A 14,218-nucleotide genomic window follows, 5' to 3' on the forward strand; every position below is an offset into this window, starting at 1 on the left:
ACCAGGAGTTGTCCTATCAACCGATCCCTTCTTTTAGTCAAGTCGTGCGACAGATTTCGATTCAGATCTCTTCGTTGGTTGTCCGATCTACTCAACTAATCATTAGCTTTCTTCTGCAACAACACGGTTCAAAAGATTCTACTTTCTCCTTGTCTGAATTGGCTGCCGTACACGTTTCATATTCGTACGTAATGAAAACAAAACTATTGAAGTTTTAGCTTTTCAAAATCAATAAAAAGTAGAAGTTATAAGATTATATCCGTAAGTGTAACAAAGGAAAAGTTGTTCGTATTTTGTGTTTCTTTCCTTTTGTCTCTCCTTTTTTTACAGACATTATTTGGTAAAGAAAACGTAGGTCATTTACTGAACGCAATTTGGAAGCTTATACTCATTTACCTGTGACTCAGTACTGTAGGTTTCTGTTGTACTGTACTTTGCAATAAAATACAACAAACCGCGAGACCGATAGGTAAAATAATAAATCTTACCTCAATGTTAACACATTGTAAATATCTTATGGTTACTGTACGGCAGTTTGTTTTGAACAGTAGTGCTGCTGACAAGATGACTCTAGCATGTGCTGTTATTTATATGTATTTGACGATGCTGGTGCTGATTTTGCTTTTAACATATGACGATGCCACTATTGCTGCAGTACATTAGGACATTGTTTTTATAAAACATTTCTGAAGATGGTCATTATAGACCGAAACCGGTAATCTGTTGACAAAAACTTTGTGACCATAGCCGTAAAGTAAAGGAAATTTAAACACATAATTGTGTAACACCTGCTGGACGAAGGATTTGAATCCTGAGCCCACGTACAAAAGTCGTGCACGTGGGCCAGGACACAGACCGACGGTACTATTTGACTAGAGTTGGAATGATCAGGGGTGACAGACCGATAGGACCAATTGCTGCACTTGCGGCGAGGTACGTCATCTACTGACGTCACATGTTCCACATTTCTCATCCACGTTTGGGGATTTCCCGACATCCGTGACGCCATGTGTCTTTCATTAAATTACTTGTCTCAGCGTCACCTACGTCACTTTGGAGGTTTTTAAACCTTAGTTAGAATCACCCTATAAATGGAAATTCCTTGAGACAGAAAAAGTCTTATAAATCATTTAAGGACTAAGAGCGAAAATTACGAACTCCTTATGAAGTCATATGCAGAAAGACAACGCGTCACCACACAACCAGAGATGACTAACGTCAGAATTTATCAATAGTGAATATTAATCACCAATGGGTGACGCAGGAACACTAACGCTGTATCTCTGCCGATTGACAGGGGGGGAGCAGGATTCCAAGCAGAGTTTAAGCAGTTGCCTCCATTTATATGTATGTTTAAGGTCCCTTGCTAATTTAATATCAACTACTTCCTTAATAATAATATCCCAAAAGCTGGGAGTGCGTGCCATAATTGCTATGTTATATACCACAGGAAGACCGGTACAAGAGCAATGGTCTACAATAACAGATTTACTCGGTTGTTGCGTGTGGCTCTTATCCTCATTATACCGGTCTTTCGCTTTCCTAATGGTCTGACCAACGTGTGATATGTCACAAAACCAAGTTCATTGTGTACAGACCCTAAAAAAGGCCCTAATCTAAGATGGTGGAAGAAAAAGGGCACTTCATTCTGTGTTTCCGCAGAATGCGACCGATCCTGTTGGAAATACTACCTGCGTAATGCAGAAAGGCCATTGACTTATGTGCTTTTGTGCTGTTGCTAATTCTTAAAACGTTGGTTTTTTATGGTGTGCGTAGCCGTAAGTACATTAAGAAAAGGATAATTGAAAAATTCCGTATCATTCAACATCATATCGAAGTAAGTCTCCTTTGCATACTCACGTCGGCCTTCTCGGGGATGTACTTGGCGAGGAAGCCCCAAGCGACGCCATAGCCGATGCCACCGACGACGGACACGGGGCACTGCGCGATTTGGTACGCCAAGCTGCCTGCAAAAGAAAGAGTGCGAGTTGGTGTTACGCTGTGTGACAGGAACACCCGCAGCGTCTGGATCGCTTTGCTGTCCGCCAAAATGAGCTTTCTTGCAAACCTTTTTTGAAACTCCACAATTCAAAAATAAGCTTGAAATTACTATAAGTACATTGGGTAAAAGCAATATGAAATATAACACAGACTCAAAACATAAAATCAGAAAAATAGAGGGTGTATCAAAAAGAATCATCCGATTTGGCACTTCTATATTTTTGAAACTATTAAATATATACAAAGAATTTTGTTTTTTGATGCATGGGAAACTCAAAAACCTGTTCTATACCTCTTCATAGGTGTTCAATATGCCCCTCTCGAGATACACGGCACATGTCAATATGGTATTGAAATTGTTCCCAGACTGCAGCGAGCATGTTTTGAGTTACAGCTTCCACAACTGCTGTTATAAAATGTCTCAGTTCATCCATTGTTGTTGGTAACGGAGGCGCATAAACAGAGTCTTTAAAAAAAACACACACAAAAAATAATCACATACAGTCAGGTCCGGTGACCTTGGAGGCCAGTAATGTAAGGCAAAATGATTTGGTCTAGTGCTACCGATCCATCGTTCAGTAATCGTTTGATCTAAAAATTCCTGCACTTCCAGATGCCAGTGTGGCGGTGTCCCGTCCTGTTGGCAATTGAAGACGTTCCAATCAGTCTCCAACTGTGGGAAAAGGAAGTTCTCAAGCATATCGAGATATGCGCTTCCTGTAACAGTGCTCTTGGCAAAGAAAAATGGACCGTATACCTTTTCCCGTGAAACTCCACAAAACACGTCAAATTTTAGAGAGTCCGTCTCATGTTGTACAACTTCATGTGGTTGTTCCGTACCCCATATTCTCACATTATGACGGCCACCTTTCCATTTAAATAGAATGTTGCATCGTCACTAAACACTAAGCGGGGTAGAAAACTGTCAATTACCATTTTGCCAAGAACGAAATTACAGAACTCCACACGTTGTCTTTGTCACCTTGTCACCTTCACGAAGAACTTGCAGTAGCTGAATGTTGTATGGTTGCAAGTGTAAACGTCGTCGCAACACACGCCAGACGGATATCGAGGGCATGCTGAGCTGTCGAGCTGCATGGCGAATTGATATCTGCGGACTCCTTAAGAAACTATGGCAGATACGTTCAACGTCTGTGTCAGACCTGTTCCTCGGAATTATTCGTGTTTTCGTCTAATGCTCTGTGCTGTAGGAGGATCCACTCCATACCTAGTACGAAAGTCACGCTGAACAGTTATAACTGACCTGCGCTACCGAAAACGTAGAACACGAAACGGTTTCTGTTGTCCCGACACCATTTTTACTAGACCTAAGTGGGCACATACTGCAACCATGTAAAACTCGAGAGTTTTCTGTTGCCAACAGTACCTTGTTCAAGCATATGTTTCAAATAACATAATAGTTGTGATTTTTTAAAAATCGGATGATTCTTTTTCATACATCCTTTATTAAAGCTGATTGTATGTTTAAGTCATAACTGCGATATAATACAGGCGATTAGTGTTTTCAGCCATTATCGGCTGTCTTTAAATCTATAAGAGGCGATCAAAAATTTTCCGTTTGAGGGCATTGTTGCAACGTATATGTGACGTAACGCGACTACGATGCTACGATGCGGGATGCATAAGGACCCACATGAAGACAAGGGATTACTGTGGTATTCGTATCTTTCCGACGTGCGTCCAGCAGCTGAATCGTGCACTACTGCGACGTTATTGACAAGTATGTCCAAACAGGATGAATGTGCTGTTATTCTTTTCTTGGCTGCCGTAGGACAAACACCGGTAGACTTCCATCGGAGAATGAAGAATGTTCGTGGGGCAGCACGTCTGTCGAAAAACCACCGTAGTGGAATGATGTGCCAAGGGATGCCACTACTTCATGATAACACACGCCCCACATTGCAAATGTTGCAGTGCTGAGGCTACGGCATCGCAAGTGGCAGACCCTCGACCACCCGCCCTATAGTCGTGATTTCTCCCCATGTGGCTACCCTTAAAAAAGGACTTGAAGGGTCGACGGTTCCTATTGGACGAGGTTGTGCATCAGGCAGATACCGACTTCTCCACGCAGCAGGACACAATGTTTTACTAAAGGGGTATTTTCAACCTGGTGCGTCGGTGGGATGATTGCCTCAACGCTCAAGGCGATTTTGCCTGATTGGCATACCGATTCTGGATTTACGGCGTTCGAACGGACACTTTTTGATTGACCCTTGTACAAAAAATGGAAAAAGTGACAAATATATAGAGAGGGACAAGCTGTACTGCTGTTAGATTAAACGTATACAACGCTGGAATCATTTACTTACATAAAGTTAACCATATCTTTTCAGCTTTGTTATGGTGTAACGTGTCAATTTCGTCGCCATATATGGGTGCCGCACACTAAAATACCTGTGGTAAACATTCAGAAAGGTACCTGGCATCTCAGTAGAGAGTAGATGGAAAGCTGGGAGCGGTGAGGGAAGAAGTGAGAGGGGTATGCACATGAAGTTGCCTTTCGCTAGTGTTGTTACATTGAGGCACGTTTTTCCATGAAGGCTAACAACAAATGTTAAAGAAACCACTCAGAAAATATGAAATCTAAAAATAGTTTAAAACATATGTGCATATACAAATGCTTTAAACTACTGTCTGTTTTTATGGAATAGGACAGCTTGGCTTTTCCTTCATATTTGTAACTTTTGCTCCACGTTTTGTAGACCTGAAGATGACCAATAACGGCCGAAACGTGTAATCACCTTTTTGAAATCCCAACCCTGACTGAAATAAATAGTCAGCTATAACTTTCAAACAGTTGCTGCATCTCTACACAAATATTAAGTATGCCTTATATAACAGATTAATAAAGCAATCGCGACAACACAAGAAATTTGCTTCGCACGGCTACAGTAAAATTTATTGTTTAACTTCCTCCTGTGATTTTCGTGACAGAAACTGAGCAATATACTAAATGATACGACGAAGGAGAAACATTGTAATGGCTTCAAAAGAGGCAACACAGTCGTATACAGACCCACATCAGGGATGTGATATAGCAAGTAAAAACTGAAGGAAAAGATATCCCAGTCACGGTTAATAATTGGCGTGGTAAGTCTTTCCCCATTCAGGAAAACAGACTGAAATAAAAATATTTAATCTTTAACGAATGTGCACCGGCCATGTGGGTAAATGGAAAATGTACTGAATTCTGATCGGTGAATTACCGTGAACCTTTTCATTCAGTGGTATACACTGAAGTGCCAAAGAAACTGGTACAGGCATGCGTATTCAAATGCAGAGATATTTAAACAGGCAGAATACGGCGCTGCGATCGGCAAGTGTCAGGAACACAGCATCTCCGATGTAGCGATGAAGTGGGGATTTTCTGTACGATCATTTCACGAATGTACCGTGCATATCATGAATCCGGTAAAACATTAGATCTCCGGCATCGCTGCGGCCGGAAAAAGATCCTGCAAGATCGGGACCAACGACGACTGCAGAGAATCGTTCGATGTGACAGAAGTGCAACCCTTCCGCAGATTGCTGCAGATTTCAGTGCTGGACCGTCAACAAGTATCAGCGTGTGAAACATCAACGAAACATCATCGATATGGGCTTTCGTAGCCGAAGGCCCAATCGTGTACCCTTGATGACCGCACGACAAAAAGCTTTACGCCTCGTCTGGGCCCGTCAACACCGACATTGCACTGCTGATGACTGAAAACGTGTTGCCTGGTCGGACGGGTCTCTTTTCAAATTGTATCAAGCAAATGGACGTGTACGGGCATGGAGACAACATCATGAATCGGTGGACCCAGCATGTCAGTAGGGGACTGTTCAAGGTGGTGGAGGCTCAGTAATGGAGTGGGCCGTGTGCAGTTGGGCTGATATGGGACCCCTGATATGTGTAGATACGACTCGACGGGTGACACGTATGTAAGCATCCTGTCTGATCACTTGCACCCATTCATGTCCATTGGACATTCCGACGGACTTCGGCAATTCCAGCACGACAATGCGACACCCTACACGTCCAGAATTGCTACAGAGTGGCTCCAGGAACACTCCTCTGAGTTTGAACACTTCCGCTGGCCACCAAACTCCCCAGACATGAACATTATTAAGCAAATCTGGAATGCCTTGCAACGTGCTGTTCAGAAGAGATCTCCAACCCCTCGTACTCTTACGGATTTATGGACAGCCCTGCAGGATTAATGGTGTCAGTGCCCTCCAACACTACTTCAGACATTAGTCGAGTACATGCCACGTCGTGTTGCGCCACTTCTGCGTGCTCACAAGGGCCTTATGATATTTTAGGCAGGTGCACCAGTTTCTTTGGCTCTTCAGTGTATGCTGAATAATAAATATAAGATGACTCACACAATAACAAAAACCACCACGGGTTCATCCTTGCCCTTTTGATGGCAAATGAGCTGCCAGTTCATTAGTATCTTGATGACTGTCTGCGGCGAACTGAGTCTCTGCCTTGATGGCAGCACCAGTGAATAAACTGAGAGGCTTAGTAATGTTGTTCCTCTATCATCGCCACTAATACTTGAATCCATTCTCCTCCCTTACTCTCTCTCACTCACACAAATGTATAAGAGTTGAAATTTCACAACGAAAAGAAGACTTCGTTACTAGACACTACTTCGCAGGAATGTATCCCTCACAGGTAACATTACACAGACAAAAATACAGCCGAGCGACATGGCACACTGAGAAGGCACTAGACACGTATTCAGGAGGATGGTGGTTAAAACCCATTTGGACATTCAGATTTAGATTTTCCATTATTTCCATAAATTGCTTAAGGTGAATGGCCGGAAGTTCCTTCCCCATATTTCACCATCTTAAATACCAAATATCCTTCTAATACGACATTAATTATATCTCAATAACTCAAGATGGATCCTATCAACATATTCCTCTTTAAGTCACATTACGTCACAAAGACCTTTTCTCTCGGACTAGATTCAGTAGCTCATGATTAACTATCCGATCCGCCAATCTAAAATTCAACTTTCGTCTGTAATACCAGATTGCAAAAGTTTCTATGCTCGTTTTCATTTCACTTCTACACAAGGTTACAGTCCATACAAGTACTTCCAGAAGATACTTCGTAACACTTAAGTTGGATGTTAACGATTTTATCTTTTCAGGAAAGCTTTTCCTGTTACTAACGGGCCAAATTTTATACCTTCTTTGCTTGTGACACATTCAGTTGTTTTGCTGCCCAAATAGGAAGCTCGTCTTCTACTTTAAGTGTACCATTTCCCAGTATAATTCCCCCGTCCCCTCCATCGCCTGATTTAATGTGTTTGCTTTCCATTACCCTTGCTTCACTTTCCTTGATATCCATCTTATCAGCTCTTTTCAATGCACTATGCACTCCGTTCAAATAATCTTCCAAGCCCCGTGCCTTGATAACACAAGCGCAATGTCATTGCCAAACCTCAGTGTTTATATTTATTTTCCTTGAATTTCTAACCCCTTTCCAAATTTCTCCTGGTTCCTCGTTGCACGAATTGATTAATAGGGGGCACAGTTCTCAACTCTGACTCACTCTTCATTGCTGTTTCCGTATCGTGTTCTTTGACTCTCATAATTGATGTCTGGTTTTTGTACAAGTTGTAAATAAACATTCGCTCTCTGTATTTTATCCCTGATACCTTCAGAGCTTCGAAGAATGTTTTTCAATCAGTACTGTAAAACTATTTTCTAAATTTACAAACGCTCTAAGTGCTCGTTTGTCTTTCTTCAGTCTTCGATCTAAGATAAGTCGTAGGGTCGATATAGCCTCCCATGTTTCTAAATTTCTCTGGAACCCAAACTAATTTTCTGGCCTGGTCGGTTTCTTCCAATTATTCAGTTCTTCTGTAGATAATAGGTTTTACGGATTAAAACGTGAAATTATGGGTACAGAGTACATGAGATGCGGTACGTAATTTCATCTGAACAAGGCTGATTGACAGAAACAGTCCTCACATTGCTTTGAATGACAATTCGGCCGCACATATTAAACCTTGTAAGCCATCAACTAGGACGACAAAACCTGATGGATCACAGCTCTTATATTGCTTGAAAGCTCAAATTACGATATCGGCTGAAGTGACGTAGGGAAAACGTAAGTGTAATAAATCATATCGTCGACGTGGATTTGTGACGCATCCCTCCCAAAACAGAATTGCATGTTTTCCAGCCGCATGACCTCATTCGGCGAAATGTCGAAGTCACATCGAGGAGATATCACGATTTCTCCGTAGCATTTAAGTCCTTCAGAAGTACAGGCTATCAGTCAAGTGTAAATCTGACCACGGCTATTTTGAAGTCTTTTCATCGGTCACTGTGTAAGATGTCATGTGCACTTCGCGGATTAGATGACTACGGCCATTCAGATCTGACACCTAAGTATTAATACAAGGCCAGTTGGTCTTTTATCCGTCCGGATACCCATGCGTGTTAAAGCGTCCATTCCAGGAGGGGGAGATGCACCAGCCCCGGAGCTGCCTCTGGATCACGGGGTTTCGGGATCGATTCCAGGCCGGGTTGGGGATTTTCTCTGACCGGAGACTGGAAGTTTGTGTTGTTCTCCTCCTCCTCCTCCTCCTCATCATCATCATCATTCGTGACAGTGGCTAGATTTTGAAAAAATTTACATTGTGTAAAAATTGGTACTTTGTACGGGCGCTGATGACCGTGCAGTTGAGCGCCCCACAAACCAAACATCATCACCAGTTCCGGATCGAATCCGCCTGGCGTGTTAAAGACGAGGGCCGGTGTAACAGTCCACGTGGATGTGGTTCCTCCTATGTACCGCTAGGCTAACACCGGGCTGCTACACAAGCCTGCCTTCGTTACACGATTCGCAAACATTTTGAGAACTTTCTCTCACATTCACATAAATAGCACTACACGTAGACGGTTGTGGTAAACGTTTTCTGTCCCGGGGGATTATTGGGTGGCGACAAGAAGGGCATCCGGCCACCCCTTACATTAACCAAGCTACATCCAATAAGGGGGAACGAGAGGATGACGATTGAACTAAACTCGAAATTTATTTTATTAAGGAATTCGAATGTATATAAATTGAAGAATTATTCCCCAAAGCATTATATGCTAAGTTCAAAAATTAACGATTCTATGAGCGTTTGAAGCCGAGTGTGCACAGCACGCCTCGGCGTTAGGGCACCTGTTGCCACAGATCGTTATCGATGGCATCACCCCTATTCATACCGATTTGAGTGAACCTGATTATCTGGAGCGTTGTTTGTGCGATTTACTCAAAATGTGAACGAAAGTTTCAGTAGTCTCATTTCGAGATAAGCTGCAAATATAACATCCAATCGAGGCGAAATTGTCAACGTTGCTTCAAATTTCGCCTTATGTCTATTCAATGTAGGCAGTACTGCATTAATGCACGTGGCATGCTCTTCAAATCGAAATAGGCGATGAAATGCGCCGATTCTGTGAAGATAGAGACGCCAGCGGCGACATGCTCGGCGACGAAAAGGGCTTTGAGGACGAAAATGACGGGCTTATCACTTCAGAGTAGCAGAAAACGGCCATTCACTAGCCGGGGCGATAGTTATTACGGACCAGGCATCGATGATATCCCGTAAGTTTCAAGCTTTGCCCATTTTTATATGATAAATACTTGTCAAACTTTATACGCGTTTTTCTTAAAACCATGTTTTTCAGCATAGTTGGTTGTCGCCCACGCTACAATTTTCATTCGATTTCACTGTTTTCTGATTTCCCTTGAAGCAAATTGAATTCTCTTCAGTTCATCGTAGCCGTTTCTTTAATGTTAATATTTCGTATTTTTAGGCCAAAAAGAGGGTTCCAAAAATAGCCATTTTTTAAGATAACTATAATTTCCCGAAACAATTTTTTTTGCAAATCACTACGATGAACTAAAGTTAGATCTGTAAGGATCAGGGTGATATGTTAATGTCATGTTTCAAGTAACCTCAACCGGAATTACAGCTACAACCGTCGATCTACCTCCTTTCAGAGCTGCCTCAGGAAACTCCCAATCACACAGTGAAGATATTAATTTTTTTCAATAACAAACTACTTCAATGTATGCTTTATTCATTGCAGCAAACCCCATTTGTCTACTACATTCCAGTACGGAGAAAAAAATCTTGAAACTGAGCAACATTTTCATCCGTCATTCTGTCGTTCTTCCTTAATAACGTTGCCGGCTCTGCGTCGATGCGGGTCAAAGGCGCAAGAGAAAGAAGAACGCCAGTTAGTCTTCTGACTCGATGATACCGGTTAGCTATGAGGCCGAGTACAAAACTCAGAACAGACTGAAGACACAGTTATTAAAGGCCATTATCAGCACTATAGCGTCATTTGTCATAGCGACACTTTAATGTAAATATGACAATGGATTTCTCTCGACACAGTTACTGTCAGAACCCAAAAGCTCTGGATGTCTTCATGGCATTTGTCACAGCGACACGTTACTGTAAATGTGGCTATGCATTTCTCTCGATAGGATACTGCGGATACTGACCTCAGAAAGAGAACTTGCCCATCTGGGTACGGCATTTGGCCTATTTTGATAACAGAGATGGATTTTCAGATAGTACTGTAAGTGCTTGTCAAGTTTTTCCCCGATTATACACAGTAAATGCCCCTTCACCGTTTTAATTTAAACTGTTAGTCATAAATATTGGTTATCATTGACAGGAGCGAAACGAGGAGGGTTATTGCGAAACATTGTTATTTCATGGTAAGGAAGGAATTATTCTGGTTATTCGGAGGTCATCTAAAAATTATTAGAATCCTGTGAAAGTACGATTGTTCTCAGCTTATGATACTGTTGGAATCAATGTCATAAAGGTTATAACCAAAAATATAGCCATGTACGAACTGATCGCTGCTTTTGCCTGTCTGCAATATGGTGGACATTGCAGCCATATGGAGACTGTATTTTCCAAGACCAGAAGTCTCCATCCAGGTAGTACAGAGACCAGTGGCCCAACCACAGGTGTATTATATACTGTCGTTTTTTCTCCTTTCTTCACGACCTACGTTTACACGACCTACATTCACACATTTTTTATATGTGAATTACACTGTTGAACATAAAAAGAAGGGAGAGAACACAACGAAATTTTATTAGCAGCGTGTGTAAGGCTTAGTTTGAAGAATACACGATTAAATTTTATAGGTTATTTGAGGGGGAGAACTTAGTGCTCAGAGCTGTCACCTCTGGCGGCAACACTCTCTATAACCCGGCTGGGAATTGAGTCGTACTGGTCTTGGGTCACAGATTCTGCCACGTAAGTCTTTTCTGCTTCAACTCTCCTCTCCAACTCCAGTATCTAACTCATTCATCGCTCTGGCTGAGCTAATGGTGGCGTGCCAATATGTCGGCAGCCTATGCCCAGATGTTTTCAGTGGATCAGAGATCTGGAGAACGTCCTGACCACAACAACAGTATAGAGCACCGTCCACATGGAGACAAGTCGAGGCAGGACGCACAACATGCTGTCTTGCGTTATCTTCTTATAAGATCAAAAAAATGGTTCAAATGGCTCTGAGCACTATGGGACTCAACTGCTGTGGTCATAAGTCCCCTAGAACTTAGAACTACTTAAACCTAACTAACCTAAGGACAGCACACAACACCCAGCCATCACGAGGCAGAGAAAATCCCTGACCCCGCCGGGAATCGAACCCGGGAACCCGGGCGTGGGAAGCGAGAACGCTACCGCACGACCACGAGATGCGGGCTTATAAGATCACAGAGACCACAAAGATAGGACGCAACAACCGGCCTTACCCGTTCCAGATAGTGTCCAAATTACCGGCAATGCGAACCAGTGGTGATACTGTGGTGTACCCCGCGGCGCAGATACCATCAAGCCAGGTTTTGGGCCAATGCGCCGATGGCGAATGCAATCTGGCAATGTTCGTTCTTCTCGGAGCCTCCACACGCGGAAACATCCATCGTGTCGGTGTTTCTCAAGGAGTTTCTTAGCGGGGTGGGGGAGTGGCTTTGTACGTAAAAACCAGTATTCCATTTGAGTCCATAGACTATCACGACACTGCACTGAACAGATCTTTGAATGTTGTGAAGGGGCAGTCGAATTAAGTGAAACTAAACTTCTAATTGTTGTTGTTTATAGGTCCCCTAACTCCGACTTCAGAGCATTTCTGCTCAAGTTAGAGAGGGTTCTTGATTCACTTTGTAGGAAGTACCAGAAATTAGTTATATGTGGTGACTTCAATATTAATTTTGTATATGATGGTGCAAGAAAAGGATGTTGGTAGATCTCCTAAATTCATATGATCTGTTGCAGACTGTGTTTTTTCCAACTAAGGCGCAGGGGAGCAGTAGCACAGCCATAGAAAAAATTTTTATTCATTCTCCATTACTAGATGGGCATTCTGTTAGTAAATGCGTGAATGGCCTTTCAGACCATGATGCACAAATTGTAACACTAAAAGGCTTGTATACTCAAACCAATGTGATATTTAATTACAAACTATGTAGGAAAGTTATCCAACAGCAATAGAGAGTTTTTTAAACCTTGTCAAGGAACAAGAGTGGCAGGATGTTTATAGTGCCGATAACATAGATGATAAATACAATACTTTCCTTAACACATTTCTCATGCTCTTTGAGAGTTGCTTTCCATTAGAACGCTCTAAACGGGATACTAGCAGTAATGGGCAGCACGGGTGGCTGATTAGTGGGATAAGGGTATGTTGTTGAACAAAGCGGGAATTATATCAAAATGTTAGAAGTAGTCGCAATCAAGATGCAGTAGCCCATTACAAACAGTATTGTAAGGTGATTAAAAATGTTATTAAGAAGGCAAAGAGTATGTGGTACGCAAATATAATAGTCAATTCACAGGATAAAATTAAAACCATATTGTCAGTTGTGAAGGCAGTGTCTGGTCAGCAGCACAAGGTCGACGATATAAAGTCAGTTCACAGTAAAAATATTTCTGTTACTGATAAATCAGCTATATGTACAGTATTTAGGAATCTTTTTCTGAGCATTTCTAGTAAACTAAATAAAAATTTAGTTTCTGCAGGAAATCATATAACTTTTTTGGCAGATTTCTTTTCGAGATTGATGTCTGATATACTCCTCCATGATACAGACAAGAGGGAGATTGGGTCAATAATTAAATCACTGAAGACTAAGGACTCTCACGGTTATGATGGAGTGTCTAGTAGAATATTAAAGTACTGTGCTGCACATGTTAGCCCTGTATTTAGCCACATTTGTAATTTTTCCTTTAGGAATGGTCAGTTTCCTGAGCGATTAAAGTACTCAGTAGTAAAACCGCTTTACAAAAAGCGAAAAAGGGATAATGGATATAATTTAGGCCTATTTCTATGCTATCAGTGGTTGCAAAAGTTATTGAAAAGGCTGTGTATGTAAGGATAATTGATCATTTTATATCACACGATTTGCTGTCAAATGTACTGTTCGGCTTCAGAAGTCGTTTAACAACTGAAAATGCTATATTCTCTTTTCTCTGTGAGGTACTGGATGAGCTAAACAAAAGGTTTCGAACGCTTGGCATGTTTTTTGATTTAACTAAGGCATTTTATTGTGTTGATCACAAAATATTGCGCCAGAAGTTGGACAATTATGGAATACGGGGAGTAGCTCACAATTGGTTCACCTCTTACTTTAGCAACAGGCAGCAAAAGGTCATCATTCACGATGTTGATAACGGCTGTGATGTGGGGTCTGAGTGGGGTATTTTGTCAAGTGGGGGATCAGTGTTAGGGCCACTCCTGTTCCTTATTTATTTAAATGATATGCCGTCTAGTATTAGGGGTAACTCTAAAATATTTCTGTTTGCTGTTTGCTCGGTAGTAAAGGATGTTGTGTGCAACATTGGTTCAAATGGCTCTGAGCACTATGCGACTGAACTTCTGAGGTCATCAGTCGCCTAGAACTTAGAACTAATTAAACCTAACTAACCTAAGGACATCACACACATCCATGCCCGAGGCAGGATTCGAACCTGCGACCGTAGTGGTCGCTCGGCTCCAGACTGTAGCGCCCAGAACCGCACGGCCACTCCGGCCGGCGTGCAACATTGGCTCGGTTTCAAATAGTGCAGTACATGACCTAACTTCATGGCCTGTATAAAATAAACTATCGCTAAATCACAGTAAGACTACGTTTTTACAGTTTCTAACACACAATTTAAGAAAACCT

General features: G+C 42.0%; 1 protein-coding gene across 1 annotated transcript in view; it reads right to left on the reverse strand.

The window, feature by feature from the left end:
* The window catches only part of LOC124593804 (sodium/hydrogen exchanger 9B2-like), a gene marked incomplete at its 5' end in the record, with an annotated part of 113,445 nt that overhangs the window by 60,208 nt on the left and 39,019 nt on the right, over window positions 1-14,218 (reverse strand). The window contains one exon of the mRNA XM_047132152.1: window positions 1,861-1,967. Coding sequence (XP_046988108.1) covers window positions 1,861-1,967 — 107 coding nt within the window. The remainder of the gene's footprint in view (window positions 1-1,860; window positions 1,968-14,218) is intronic.

This window comes from Schistocerca americana, chromosome 2 (assembly GCF_021461395.2).
Source record: "Schistocerca americana isolate TAMUIC-IGC-003095 chromosome 2, iqSchAmer2.1, whole genome shotgun sequence".
Lineage (NCBI taxonomy): Eukaryota > Metazoa > Arthropoda > Insecta > Orthoptera > Acrididae > Schistocerca > Schistocerca americana.